The 15,929-nt window shown below is 34.7% G+C and overlaps 1 protein-coding gene across 3 annotated transcripts; it reads right to left on the bottom strand.

Moving 5' to 3' along the window:
• Positions 1 to 688: 688 nt before the first annotated feature.
• Positions 689 to 14,196, bottom strand: LOC108987886 (pleiotropic drug resistance protein 3-like). 3 transcript variants are annotated; one of them, XM_018960937.2, is made up of 25 exons: positions 13,802 to 14,196; positions 12,229 to 12,352; positions 10,840 to 10,925; positions 9,730 to 9,814; positions 9,226 to 9,385; positions 9,050 to 9,126; positions 8,259 to 8,312; positions 8,073 to 8,163; positions 7,659 to 7,960; positions 7,295 to 7,576; positions 6,811 to 7,124; positions 6,412 to 6,572; positions 6,200 to 6,303; positions 5,197 to 5,350; positions 4,934 to 5,071; positions 4,763 to 4,836; positions 4,319 to 4,651; positions 3,928 to 4,218; positions 3,507 to 3,590; positions 3,290 to 3,423; positions 1,948 to 2,175; positions 1,511 to 1,682; positions 1,114 to 1,368; positions 895 to 999; positions 689 to 758 (listed from the first exon to the last, which is right to left on the bottom strand). In XM_018960937.2, exons 1-25 carry the CDS (start codon positions 14,194 to 14,196, stop codon positions 750 to 752), a joined length of 4,212 nt encoding a protein of 1,403 aa, XP_018816482.2. In that variant the 3' UTR covers positions 689 to 749. The 3 variants fall into 3 exon arrangements, with proteins under 3 accessions (XP_018816482.2, XP_035538690.1, XP_018816481.2); XM_035682797.1 differs by having other exon boundaries at positions 689 to 999; positions 4,319 to 4,626; positions 4,762 to 4,832; positions 4,978 to 5,071; XM_018960936.2 differs by having other exon boundaries at positions 689 to 999.
• Between the last annotated feature and the right edge of the window lie 1,733 nt (positions 14,197 to 15,929).

Consider the following 15,929-nt stretch of genomic DNA (forward strand, 5'->3'; position numbering starts at 1 on the left):
ATTGGGCTGGTTGTCCTGATACTCGTCGTTCGACTTCTGGTTATTCTATTTATCTTGGTGATAATTTGGTTTCTTGGAGTGCCAAGAAATAGCCCACTGTCTCCCGCTCCAGCTGCGAATCGGAGTATCGTGCCCTTGCTTTTACTGCCGCTGAACTCATTTGGCTCACTCATCTATTGCATGATCTTCAGGTCCCTATCCCACAGCCGCCTCTCCTCTTATGCGACAACAAAAGTGCTATTTTTTTGAGCTCAAATCCAGTTTCTCACAAGCGGGCCAAGCATGTTGAATTGGACTACCACTTTCTTCGCGAACTTGTTGTTGCTGGCAAACTACGTACACAACACGTCCCCTCTCATTTACAGGTTGCTGATATTTTTACTAAGAGTGTTTCTCGACCTCTATTTGAGTTTTTTCGATCCAAGCTCCACCTCCGATCTAATCCAACGCTCAGCTTGCGGGGGGGTGTTGAGGATATCACTCCTCAATCATAGTCTTCCCATTTATGTCAAAGATTGACCAACGTGATTGTAGGAAATTCTTTGTATATTGTTTCCTTTTCAATTGTAATTATTTCCTTTTCAATTGTAATTTCATTTATTTGTATTAATGCAATACGCTATGTAAAATCATATAAATGCAAACATTCACCATCAGAAAAGTAAGGTGAATTTTCAAACATTCTCAGGCACAACATAACATCTCCAAGCTCCATGGAAAGAAAGAGAGGGTTTACCTATGCTGGAAGTTCAGCCGTCCTATAAAGTATGCAAACAAGAAAGCAAACGTAAGGGGGAAGGCAATGAGAACAACTGCCACAAGAGCCAAGTGATCATGGTGAAACCCAAAGTAATCTGTTAAGAAATCAGGCACCGTTTTATTTTCTCCAAATACCATGATGTCCTTATCTATATCTCCATATTGTGAAGTAAGCAAGCCATTCAGCGACCAAGATGTAGGAGTCAGATAATACAACCAGATCCACCACTTCGGAATTTTCTGAAAAAATAAAACAGCCCGGTCAGTTTTTAACTATATTGTTCAAAACTTTCACACTGGCACATACTTATCATCCACAATATAGACAAGTTTTGAGGCCTTTTAGCAGCTTACCGGTTTAGGCATTGGAAAACCAGAAAACAGGTTGAATAATGTGTTGAAGGCCGGGTTCAAAATTGCAGCTACGGTGAAGTTTGGTGTCAATGAGACGAGTAGCATCCCTAGATAATTGAAGTACAGCAGTGAAAAGAATATTACATAGAAGTACCAGAAAACCTTACAAGCTGACCCATAATATCCAATCATTGGATATGTGACTATGACAAATATCGCAGTTTCAGTGAAAAGGTAGGGAACTTCCACTAGCACCTACAAAGTCAATATCCACAACTATATAAGCCAACAATACTGGTGAAAGAAGAGGCATCCAATCAAGAATTTAGGTTCCTTTTTATTATTATATTTTTGTGAAGATCAAATTCTTGTAGAACAAACAGGTAGAAGATTATACCTGTGCAAGTGAATAAGCCCATGAAGAGTACATCCCTGCAAATCTTTCCCTGTACATAACAGTTCGCTCTGCTGCTACATATGGCAGGACTGCCGTGGAGTTATGTATGCCCACGTAGACCACGGAAGCATACATTGAACCAAATATATTGAATAAGTTCTGCTGGTTATTTCTAACAGGAAAAAAAAAATGCCATGGTTAGTTGTTTGAAATATTCCAAAATATGCATCTTACGGAAAGAGGGATGTATCTGATGGATATAGTGATTTGTCTTAAGCAGAGCAGGGATGTAAAGATGTAAGATTAAACAGATACTTCCTGAGATTCTATCAAGTTGCAGCCGTAACTTACATTGCATACTAATTTTGTCAAGTGAAGTGAAGCATTCTTCAAAAAAAAAAAAAAGAAGAGGAAAACTGAAAAATACTAGAACTTACAATTTTTTCCCTTGATTCCAATATAGTCCCCCATAAAGTAAAGCACATACAAGTGTATACATGATACGCATCAAGTTGTATGCAGGATTCCTCCAATAAGCCAAATGCTGTTTCCATAGGCAAGATTTGACTTGTCCCCAACCATTTTGTGAAAAGCGGGTAGCAAAGTGAAGATCTGTTGAACCAGGAGGTGGACTACTTAACTGCCTTACAATTTTTTTATTGTTCCTGAAAAGATGGGAATAGAGGTCATAAGAAGATCATTGGTTTTAAGGACCATAATTTGATTCCACATTAAAGATGGCCTCGAGAGAGATGACCACAACCTCGATACCTCATAACCAGCATACGAGCACGCACACACACACACACATGCATGTATAGGTAGAGAAGAAACCGTTTTTAAGATCCGTTATAAATTGAAAATTAATGAACAACTTTGAGATGCTGCATCCATGATATCCCAGATTGTAGCGTATATGCAGTAACTCCCTCATGAGGTGGTAGATAGAAAAGGCCTTACATGGGTACTAAGTCCCACATTGGCTGTCTACTAGGAGCTTCAACTATAACATTACTAGATTATATTTAGGTACATCACATATGGTTAGCATTTCCATGAGTCGTGACAATGCCCACAGCCAAAGCTGGAGATAGTAAAGCAAGTAAAGATTGTTTAATTGATTAGCTCCAAATAAGTAAACCAGAGTTTCAACTTGGACTTCACGAAAACCTTGGTTGGTTTAAATAAACCATAGAAAATCAGAGTTTCTACTTTGACCAGCAATTGGGTTTTCATATGACATATATAAACTCCTATGACCGATTGCAAATTTGGATGGCCCTAGGTTTTGGAAATGAGCAAATCCTCGTAATGCAAATACAGCTTTTTTGTTTTGTTTGATAAACACTGATCAATATATAAAACAGATAGCAATGTTTTCTTTCTTTCTTTCTTTCTTTCTTTTTTGCCCTATACTTGGTTCAGATATAGAGTGCATTCTTTTTTAATTAGTGACATTACAGAATCACCCTTACATGTAATGAATCTTCAATCCTTTTAGTGGTCCCTTTGTGTAAGAGTTCCATTATAGGTCACATAAACATTAAAACTGACCTAAACTATGGACAGGCAAACATGATAGTTGGTCCTTCCTCCATTCTATTCAGAAAAGATGCCAAGTAAATGGTTTGCATCTCTTGATCTGATTATCCAACCCCCACAATAAGCTATGTTAGAAACTCTACTGCATTGAAGCTACTTTGTTGAAATAGCAAAGCATTGTTAGACTTTATATAACATCACAAACAATTACAGTTGTAATTGAACAGAGGAACTCACTCATATAATGTAGATTCCCTGTATTTCTGGGCAAAATCTACACCAAGTTCAGCTTCTGCAGATGCAGAGCTGACCTCTAACATCCATGTCGATGGATTATAATTCTCTCTAATCTTTGGAATTCCTGGAATGCCCTGTGAGAAAAAAATTTATTCATAAAAGTAACTTCAGCAACTAGAAATGATCCAACTGATATGTGGTGTTACAGGAAACTGACCTCAAAATATTCTATAACCCTGCTTGAATGCTGCCCCAATGGTCCAGAGTAAATAATGCGGCCACCAGTTTTTAGAAGGATTAACTGTAAATGTAAAAGAGGCATGAGATAAATATATCTTCATGATTTGATAACAAGAGACTTGTTTCCTGGCCAACACCAGTTCTCATATTCTGTTTTTCAAAAGAAATTATGGGGTCGGGGTGGTAGGATGGAATGATATGATCTGGTTGCAACACATCAGAGCACATTTTTTGCTCCATTGTAGACAAAAGTTAAGCCTCTATGCTTTTGATTTATCATTCAGCAGTCATGCATGTACAACTGAGATTAACAGAACTTCTGGGAGCAATAGAACAGAAAATTGGTATAAAAGTGTACTCCTTTGGCATTTCTACTCTAAATAAAAGATTGCTTATACCTCATCAAATGTTTCAAATATGTGAATACTAGGTTGGTGGATGGTACAAACAATTGTTCTTCCTGTATCAGCAACATTTTTCACTGCTCGCATGACAATTGCAGCCGCTCTGGCATCCAAACTGGTTGTTGGCTCATCCATGAAGATAATAGAGGGATTAGCAACCAGCTCCACAGCTATTGTCAGCCGCTTGCGCTGCTCGGTTGATAGACCAGTAGCCCCAGTTACACCTACTAAGGCATCCTTTATTTCATCAAGCTCAATGGTCTCCAGGACTTCGTCCACAAATTCCTGCAAGACTTGAAACAGCAGCTTTCACAAACTATTATATTATCTCTACAAAGTATAAAACTAATTCTTTTGACTTAATGTCAGTAAATTGTAATCTTACAGCTTTAGTTTTTGGGTCTACTTCAGCAGATAAACGTAGCCAAGCAGAAAATATGACTGATTCTTCTACAGTTAGTTGAGGAGAATGTATATCCGTTTGCTCACAGTAACCAGAAATCCTAGCAAACGTTTCTTGAACCTTGGAATACCCTCCAATCTTTATTTCCCCTTGGATATAACCACTGGTCTTTCTTCCAGCTAGAACATCAAGAAGAGTTGTTTTTCCTGCTCCACTGACACCCATCAATGCCGTTAGAACACCAGGCCTTAATGCACCCGTAATATCAGAAAGAAGTTGAAGCTTTTTGCTAGTGTATCCCCTTTCTCTCATTTCCTGGCAGCCAAAGGTAATAGAAAAGAAAACTACAAGAATGAATTTAATATTGTTTGAATGGTTATTTATCCAGTAACCACAAGAACCTTATATCAAGTTAAATGTGATTACCAATGGGGTGTTCACATAGTATTGGACATCTTGAAATGCTACTGTTAAGGGTGTAAAAGGTAAGACCGTCCTACCTGTAAGGACAAGATGGTCATTAATAGCTGGAAAATTATATATATATATATGTAATGAGCTGAAGAAAAATCATAAGAGAAAGAAAAATGATCTAACCTTTCTTAGGTCCTATATTACCCTGTACAGGAGAATTTCTATACTTTTCCTCTACATGGGCACTGGCGCATGAATCTTCACTTCCCAGTACTTTGGAGAGCTTTTCATGCGAAATAATAACATGGGATGATCCAGGAGCTGCAATGTTAATCAAATGAGGATGAATCAGTATCTAAGGATCTATCGTTGCATTGCCATTTAAGTTAAGATATAATGACAAGAAAGAACTTGCAATTCAATCAGAAGAAAGAGAGAGAACTTACACTTCAAGAAACTTAATGCCAAGATATATCCAAAGTTGAAAACAATTGCAAACCCAAATAGGGCCCCAAGTGATATCCAATAAAGATCTCCGTCAAAGTTTAGTCCACGGCTTTCAAGTGTTTCTCTTCCTATCGTGGTGCCTGTGGATAACATCTACAGATAATAGAGGAAAGGAAACTTAGCTGGTAAGAACATCTATTCACTCTGGATATTAATCCCATAGTTAATACTGAAACAGCAAGCATTATCAAGATAATATATAGGAGTATATGTCATACATCCAGAATTACTTGTGTAACAGCTACTTAAACTTGAAATTGCATAACCTACAAATGTAAACAGAATATTCACTACTTTAGTGGTTGGTGTATGAAGCAAGCTGACAACTATAAATTCTGCTAAGATTTATAGCCGGAAATCGGTAATCAATGAGCAACATTTGGTATGAGGTGACTATTAAGAGTGAACTTAGAGGAAAGTCTACTGAAGCTCCAGTGCATTAGAAATAATATGGAACACCAAAAAATGATGTAGAGTTGATAGTAGTAGTTTATGGCTTTATGCAACGGCAATGAGGCACCAATCCAACAATATAATTTATAACTTACTGGCTAAAACTCTAAACTACTAAGAAAGGCAAAATTGGGATGGAGTTGGGGAGGAAGGATTTGAATTCAATTGTTTAAGAAAATATTTGGTCAGTCAATTGATATGTTGCAACATAAACAAAGTTTAAATTGCCGCAACAAAAGGTTGAGATTCAAACTAAAATAAGAGGCATAAATCTAGACAGAATTAGCAAAGGCACTTATTGGAATTTTATCTGAATGATTTTCCAAGTCGATCTCTTTTTAGGGTTCATATATCAGTAGTTCTGCCCCTTGCTAGTGACTTGTGAGTAGTAGTTGTGTCACCACAAGATAGAATTTGTTCATCTTCTCCACGAACGACACTTTAATTTGCATTAATTCCAGGAACTAATTAACAGCATGAGAGACTCACCTTTTGCCATCTTGGGGCAAGAAACTCATTTAAAGAAAGGCCAATCTGTCCATATGTCAGGGGAGAAACCCAAAAACCCCACCTCAACCAGACAGGCATAGCAGCTGCAACCAACAGAACAGCTCAGTTCGTCCCCTTCCTTTCAATTGATTATCTTAGAGCATCCTCATGGGCTAGATTGAGATTGGCAAAAAGACTTATTGAAAACTTACAAGGAGTGATAATAAAGCCACAGAGTGACAATAGTAGTAATGCTGCATAACTAGCAGCTGCAAAGGCAGCATTAATAGTCCGGAAGACTGAGGCCAGGAAGCGGAACATGGACACTGAAGATAAGTGCACCGCAAAAAGTAGAATGAACTGGCGGAAGAACCTAAAACCACAGCACATGGTCAAAGAATCACAACTAACAGAATTTGACATTGCTGCTGCACTTAATATTCCTGATGTAGAAAGTAAACCATGAATGGTACAAAAGGTTCTAAAATAAATTAGCAAAATGATGTGTTGAGGCTCTAGCATATGAGAAGTTCTGGATATAAATATACATATGGTTAACCAAAAGTTGGGAGATTAACAAATAAATATACAGATTATCATGTCAAACTCACCTCTGGGCCTCAGGACTATATCCAATAACATAATAAGTAAAAGTCGTCCAAACCAGTGATTCCACAAAGGAAAGTGGAATTTTTAATATACATGCAGGAACCGCATAAGCCCAAGCTGGGTAAAAATACAATGCCTTCTGTTTGTAGAATATTTCAAGCCTTTGATTCGTCATAGACAACTCTGGGATCCCATCAACAAAAATGATGAGAAGAGCATAAAATAGGGCACCCATATAGGAATTTGCATGAAGAACGTCAACATCCATTTGAGTCCGCAAGAATACAGTCATTGTGATACATGCAATGATGACAAGCTGCAGATAGAAAAAACATAAACATGTTTCGGATTTCACTCCATGAACAAACTAAACAAAGAATATAGATGCAATAGGAAGAAAGAGCATGGGTCTCAAAGCCCCCTACCCAGGAAAAAAGTATGAATAGTAAAGGTCCAAGGAACATATGCAAAAGTAAGAATCTTAACCTGAATTGTTTTAAATATATAGATAAAAGAATTTCTTTTCATTAGAAGAAGTTCCCTTGACACACAGGCTCTAAAAAGTTCCCATTTGGAAAGAGAGTATGGACTAAAGGAAAGAGCATTCTGATTGCTTTGGGACGTATCATATGGCTCTGAGAGATCCTCATTCAGCTTCTTTCCATAAGGAGACTCATTGAACTTTTTAGAGAGGATATCATTTGGAATATAACTATAAGGAACATCCGTCTGAGACCAGTACTGTGCTTGATCTTTCCTAGAGATTACCTACATAAATATAGGGCGCATTAGTGCTTTTGAACAGATAAAATCTTACAAAGAAAACAATTATGAGCTGTTATGCACTTACCTCTTGTATAAAATCAGCAACCCCTTTCCTCTCAGGACACCTAAAACCACAATCCTCAAAGTACTCTAGAACATGATCACGTGGACCATGATACACAATCTTTCCTTCTGCCATTAAAATGAGGTCATCAAAAAGATCAAAGATTTCTGGTGCTGGCTGAAGAAGCGAAACCAGTGAAGTAGCATCTGTGCTGTGCACCAGCTGTTGAAGACAAGTAACAACTTGAAAGGCAGTTGAACTATCTAAGCCATCAGTTATTTCATCCATAAACAGAGCTTTTGTAGGACCAACAATCATCTCTCCTGCAAAATTTAAGTTCAACTCATTATAGTCAAAATATAACCTGGCATTGGGATTTAGTTATCTCATAAGACAAGAAAACTGGCCACTGTTCAATCTTTTTGTTCAGATTACCGGTAGTCAATCTCTTTTTCTGACCACCAGAGATACCTCTTCTCATGGCATCTCCAACTAGAGTGTCAGCGCAAATATCAAGTCCGAGGATCTGAGAAGTCAAGGAGCAATAGGCATAAACTGGTGATCATCCATTACAAATTACAGGGAATAGGTTTGCTGTCAGCTTTGTTGAAGGAGAATTACCTTTAGTATGTAGTCTGTTTGAAGGCTTCCTTTTAATCCTTCCACAGAAATCGCCTGCCAGAAAGATAATACAATCAATATGGTCGTAATGGAAAATGATTTATAGACATAGTGTATCTGAAAGTATTAGAGATTTGTATCTAGAACCATCTGATTTCAATTAGTAAATCCACTAACTGTAGTGATAACCAGTACTGGACACTGCTTTACATAGAATCCCAAGATAATGCACACATATAGGCTTATAGCCCATGGCTGCAAGTGCGATTTATTATCATCAAGGAACTCATTCAAATACAATGAGTGCAGTGTAATAAATCAGAAAACACATAGAGATGCCTGTCAATTCTCATTCCTACTTTGATTAAAACCCATAATGAGAATCACAACTCATGAGTTACTAATAAAGCAATACTCATTTGATCATGAAAACAATGAATTTAATTGAGTTTTGATGGTCTTATTTGATTCCGTAAGTAATAATAATCGTAGTATGATCAAAACTAATGTATTGCTAATCTTAATGGCTTTGATAATTTCCATGTGCAGCAGAAAGTTTTTCCAAGAGTCAAAGGGGTCCACTTCAAAGATTTCGTTAATAATTTCTCACATTATCTGAAGCTTTTAGTAAAAATCAAGAGGAAGTATTTCAACCACAGTAACTAATTTCATGTAGCCTAACCAGTTGGATTCTCCTTGTCATATGTATGAAGAGCATTTCAATCATGCTCTAGTATTACAGATTTCTTCACAGACATGAAGGGAAAGAAGACTGGAGATGAAACTGGTACCTTCATGTAAGTATCTATATCTGGATCTGGAACAATTCCGGCTTCTTTCTCCCTTTTACTGACTTCAGCCATAACCTCTTAATTAGGCCAAAAACAAATGTTGCTGTTATCATCATCACTGTTGTGGGTTTATGGGCGACAAATTATCTTCAATGTGAACTCCAAGGAAAACTTACCTGCCCGGCTTCCAACACCTTGACAACGAGCTGAAAAGTCCAGTATTTCCCTCACGGTCATGTAAGGAATGTGGACATCATTTTGGCTGATATAAGTTGAGGTCTTTTGGGGGACAAAGTCTTCTAGTTTGTGTCCGTTATAAGAAATTTCCCCAGCAATCTATTAAACAAAAACAAAAAGATAATAGCACACTCAATAGGACTAGAAACAAAAGTAGCTCCCAACCAAAATCTTAACAAACTAAAATTTTTTTATACAGCTTGCTAGATATAACAAAGCTGAATGCAGTATATAAAACTAGGAGATACCCTACAGTTTCACTTTATAATTCAAATTTTCAGCATCAACAAATGCCTTGCTTTGAGCTTTCATATTTTTTTTTATCATCATTCTGCTGATTTACATCACTGGTTATAGCTTCAAACTAGATCCACATTAATGATCGAATATGGTCCTCCTCAGGCTGTTAATAGATGCATTCAAGTTATATGGAAGTATGGAACCTTGAGAGATTGGTCTAGATTCCCTGACAGAGCCTTTAAAAGGGAGGTCTTCCCACAACCTGGTGGGCCAAGCAGCAGAGTTAACCTGCACTAAGGTAAGGTTATGTGAATACATTTCCAGACTAATATCACCTACATTAGTTGAATAATCTGCATGAAAGTTTTGTGAAGAGGTTATTATCATATATCAAATGGATTATAACTTGTAGATCCAAGAACACTTTGCAAATTGAAGGGAAAACATTACAATTCCACAGCATTGTAAATTTGTATTTAGAGAGACAGTGAAGATTTTGTAAGAATAGGATACCATTAGGTGGTGACAAATCACAGCACAATAACGTTCCCAAGTGAAAATTCTGCTTTGGATTAGCACCTCCTTTAAACAAAGAATGACAATCCCATATCTTAAAAACATAACACAACAGTCCTCAAAGAGTCCCTAAAACACTAATCTAAAAATAACTAAAACAGATACAAGCTTCAATTGAGGAACTTTATTTTATGTCTATTCATCCATGTCCAAAACATACAGAACCAGGAATGGCATAGGCACTCGTCCAGTAAAAGAAATCCATTGCAAGTTCATTTATCAGAAAAGTTTCAATATTTTTTCTTCTCCAACACTATTGTTTTTTATACTGCTCTTTAAACTTCCGCAAAAGTTATTCATTACTATGCAGATTATTGGGTAGTCAGTCACGAACATCATCTGATCAAAGCACAGCTCCAGAATGAAAATTGTGAGAATGGTAACAGGAACAAAAAATCATAGACTAAAAATAACTGCATCCATAAGAAGTTAGAGGTAGCAATTAATTAAAATTGTATGATGAGAGCTCAGAACATAAGTGATTCATGGGAAACAAAAGTGAATGACCATTAATGAGAATGGACTTGGTCAAAGTTCAAAGCACTACAAGGACAAGTGAAAAACTGAAATGACATACGGGTTAAAGCCACTAGAGGAAGACAAGGAGGCCATTAATGCAACAGAAGATAACCATTATACATTAAATTGCCAAAAAATTTAAATCAATAAAAGGGGTTATGAGAGTTAAATTATGTACACTTGACTTGAATAATTAAAAACTAAAGCTCTACTGCTACCTTCCAGGCTTTATGATACCACTAACGTCATTAATGATGCTGATCTTGGCTTGACGTGACTTTGAACCTGGCAGCTTAGTGAAGTACTGTTATGAAGAAAAAAATGGCCTCATTACTGGTAACAAACCTCGCCTATACAGTTGTAGTATTTTCCATAATAACAATATTTATAGCAGATAAAAGAAAAAAACTATTTTATCTCATATATAATGATAAAGGTAATTCAACAGGATTAAGACCGTCCCGGTCAGTCCTTGGTTGTCCAGATTGAAACCAGGTACAGCAGAATAGTCCCAGTTCCAGGCGTGACCACATCTGCGCCAGACAAATTACAAGAATGCCAACCAGCGGCACACCAAGAATTGGTGCTCATCCAGTTTTCCTAACTTGCTATAAAATGGTCACGCATACAAATGCATGCAGATGCAAATTTATATACAGAATGATGCCATTTTTTCTTACTTCTACCAATATTAAAAGTCCATGAAATAATGAAATCCATTGATATGGTCAGTAATCAAGCTCTATGTTACCTTTCAAAAGTGAAAAGAAATGTTCTTCATCCCAAAATTCACCACTTCCAATCACACCCGATATGTGGCATGTTTTAAGTGACTGTCATTTAAGTAACTGATGCTAGTTTGGCGGGCACATGCAACTCACATACTTGATCCCCTATTCAGTAATCGATAAATCCAAAATAAATAAAAAATACATGGTACCCAAATTATGCAAATCGAGGTTGAAAATTGAAGTGACTGTCATTTAAGGAGTAAAAGATTGCAGTGTTACAACTGCTCCATGAGTTTAAAACACATTTTCAGCATCACTCGGTATCAATTGAGGTACACAATAGTTCAAAACAATAAAGTTGCTCTACTATTGCAACAAAACCTATGGTTTTAGCAATATACTTTGGTGAGGAACAGAGAGCATGGCTCGAGATGGGATATGTTGTAGAATGGAACAGAGCAAGGGGAAAAGGCGGGGCAAAGCAGTAAATTAGTGCACAAAGTCATCAAATGAATAAAAAACCAATGACAAATCTAATAAATATTCCTCGAACATAAATAAAGCGGAGTAATGCTACTTATCATCCTAATTCTCATCATCTCAACTGTGACATTAGATAATTGGAGATTATTTATTATATTTCACTTGTGAACCAATCATCTAATACCAAATCATGGGATGATCAAAGGATAATGAATAGATTTGTTGAACAAAGCGAGTGGCATTTTTCGTGCATCCAAGTGTTAAAAACTCTCTTTTTTCTAATAGAGAATAGCTATAAAGTTATTTAAAAGGTATCACATTAACCAGTATGACTGGGATGACAAGATCTAGAATAAAAACTAATCTTACTAAAAAAAAATAAAAAATACTCACAGAGAGCTTGCTTTGAAGAGAATTCCATAGAGTTGGAATGGCCTTGCCCTGAACTACCTCACACTCAGCTTCCACACGCAGATTCTTGTACCTTACCTCCACAGTGGGCAGTTTTACACCAACTCTACAAAAAACAATTCAGGTCCAGCCAAATTATCAAATGATTCAGTTTTACACCCACTCACTCTACAGAAATAAATCTTCCGTTTAAAATCCTTTTGTTTTTTTTTTGGGTGCTTTTTTAAATGTAAAATTTATAATCAAACTGTAGTATTTGATTATTGTTAACCATGTCGTTCCAGTTACGTATCAACCTATATTAGATACCGGTTTGGCTGTGCATGCTCAAAAGACTGCTCCTTTTTTTCTCGCCTTCTGATTAACAATGGTGTGGCGGTCTATAACGAGTCATACATTGCACCTCCAGTATATTTGAGAGTGCAGAGTAGAAAGCACTCTTATTCTAGCATAGTTTCTTGGATCAAGATCCCTCCAGTCATTTTTCGAGCGTGAGAAAGTGTTAATAGATAGACGCATAAAATGAATTTACAGTATTTATTATCCATTTAACATTTTAGAGCTCACTTATCTTCTCAAAACCTCCTACAACCCCGCCCTTTTATTATTTTCTTATTTTATTAAAATAATTATTTTTATTTTTTATTTTTAATTTATTTCTTTTTACGGTTTCCTAACTAGTCAGATATTTATCTTTCTCCTTGTGTCTGGACTATTAATCTCTAATGATTTTTTAAAAAAATATATATTATTTATCTCTCGAAAACAATAATAATTTTTTTTCAAAAATTATCTTTTCCCAAATTCTAAGATTTTATAAAAAAAAATAAAAAAAAAATATTAGATTATCAAAAATGACAAACGGAGGGCATGTGAGAGAGAATGAGAAATGCGGAGGCCAATATGTTTTTTTGAGAGCTACCGTCAATCACATAAATTGGGAGTTACTGTAGCATCACCAAAAATTTTTCCCAATTTAATAGGTCAGATGCAGGGTTAAGGCTGCGTTTGGCTCCTTGACAAAATGAGTTTAATTCAGATTTAGACATCTTCTAACAATTAAATACTCAACTCTCAAATTATTAAATCCATATTAATTCAAAACTTCTTTACACGTAGAACCCATAATTTTTTTCAACTCAACACATCTTTACACGCAGAATCTATAATTTTTTTCAATTTCTTATAAATATATTTAAACTCATATTAACATCCAAATATATCTAAATTCATATTAAATAGATTTCACATAATTCATTTTATCATCTCAACTCAATATTATTTATAGAGAACTTAATTTAACTCAACTCAGATCAACCAGCCAAAATCTCACAAAGTTAAAGATAATTTTGACTATATTATTTTTAAGATAAATAATAATTATAATTACGAGTGTATAAATATTATATAAATATTTTAAGAAAATAAATAAATATGAAATTTATATAAAAAAATAATAATAATTTTTTAATAATAAATCATACTTTTTTTTTTTTAAATAATTATACGATATTTGGACGTTCCATTCCAACTGAACTGGCGTTAGATAGCTTACTTGTCTGTTCGGTTTCTGATATTTTGCAACAAGCGAAGGTTGTCATCCTCAACGTGTTTGATGAGCTTCTCAATGAACACATGCCGTTCTAGATCTCCGAGCTTGGGAACTTCAACCACGATCCGTTTCTGTTTCTCTTTGCTATCAACAGCGTCGGCATTATTATCATCCTTATCGAACAAAGATGATCCTATCCGCTCAAACGTCTCGATTTCAGCCCGCTGTAAACCATATTCATCGTCAGCATCGCCCTTTGCAGAACTCAATCCTGAACTGCTTCGAAAACTTGAGGCCGTATGACGCCGAGAAGATGATGCAATGCTTCTCCCAATCTCAGCCAACTCAACTCTCGGCGACTCTATCTCTTGATCTCTACCAACCATGCATCTCGCCATTTTCACTGAACTTGGGGTAGCTTCAAGTTGCAAGAAAAAATGGAGGAGAACGTGCGCATGAGGATACCCACTGCTAGGGAGGGCTGATCAGATGTATGTTTCTGTTTCTGATAAATTCAATTAATTAGCTTAAATATTAGAAACTCATTTTTCGACAATCAAAGAATATTATTATACAGTGCAAGTTGCAGCCAAGGGATTGACTGACTACTGAAATTAGCTGGTTTTTTTTATTTACCCTTTTTTTTTCTTTTGGCAGAAATGCATCAAGTTTCGATCCATATATATATATATATATATATATATATATATATATATATATACATGATCAAAATAGAACGCATGGACATGCTAGCCGCAAGAAAAATGCTTATTCTTATCAGATATTTTTTCATTAAAAGATTATTTTCATGGCAAATAAGTCATTTTTGGTGCAAATAAATCATTTTCGTCTTACAATTGCACAAAGCACCATAGTTTAGGCTTCGTTTGGATGTTGAGATAAAGAAAAAAAATTATAAATAATAGTGAAATAATATGTCAATAGTAATAAATTTGTTTGGTCAATTAAGATATTTTATGGAATTTAGAAAAATAAGAGAGAAAAAATTGTATAAAAATATTATAAAGTTAAAATATTATTAGAATATAAATTTTTAAAATATAACTTTTTTTTTAGAAATTAAAAAAGTTAAATTATTTTTTACGTTTTATTTTAAAGTTTAAAAAATTTTAATGATTAGATCATTAGAAGTTTAAAAATTAAAAATTATTTATATTTAAATAATATTTAAATGTTAAGATGAGATGAGTTGAGACCATCTCAACATCCCACCTTAGTCGGCCTCGTGAATCGCATGGAATAAAGTTTTTTACTTACAACGTGCCAATATTATAATTAAGGACTAGTTGTAAGCTTGGTAGTTGAAGATGATCAACATGCTATATTAATTTTTATCCAATTTTTTTAAAATAATCAGATAGACTAAATAATTGTAAATATTATACTATTAAATATATATATCATCCGTATCTTTATGAACTGTAACAATATTAATTACAAAAAGAAAAATATTTTAGTTACAAAAAAATTATATAAAAATAATCTATAGATTAACGTAGTTTGATATTATATATTAAATTATAAAATTAATTTTATTATATAATAAATCTAACGTATCATATAAAGACATGTCTTTCTGAATTTATTTTTATAAAATTTTTTAGTGACTATATCATTTCATAGAAATCTTGATTATATACGAAATCTTAATTATATAGGTATGTATAAACGTACATGCACAGGAAACAAGAAACGATCGAAGACTAGAAATTAGTTTAGATTATGTTTTATTGTTGAATTAAATTAAATTCATATCAACTCATCATAAATCAATTATTGATAAGACTCATTATTTTTTTAACTTCTCATAAAAAAATTAAATGCATCTCAACTTACTTTATATATTTTAAGACTCATTTGGATATAGAAATCATCTCATCTCATATCATCATTATAATTTTCTCAAACTCCCACACAAAATATAGAAACAATTCAACTCTTTCAAATCTCAAAATAACAATAATATTAAAAAAATAATATTTTATTCAATTCATCTAAAATCATATCATCTCATCTCACTATCCAAACGAGCCCTAATCTAAAAAGTTAAACTCATCTTAATAAAATTTATAAAATATTATTATTCACAACTCAACTAATCTCATCATCC

This window comes from Juglans regia, chromosome 11 (genome assembly GCF_001411555.2).
Source record: "Juglans regia cultivar Chandler chromosome 11, Walnut 2.0, whole genome shotgun sequence".
Taxonomy (NCBI): domain Eukaryota; kingdom Viridiplantae; phylum Streptophyta; class Magnoliopsida; order Fagales; family Juglandaceae; genus Juglans; species Juglans regia.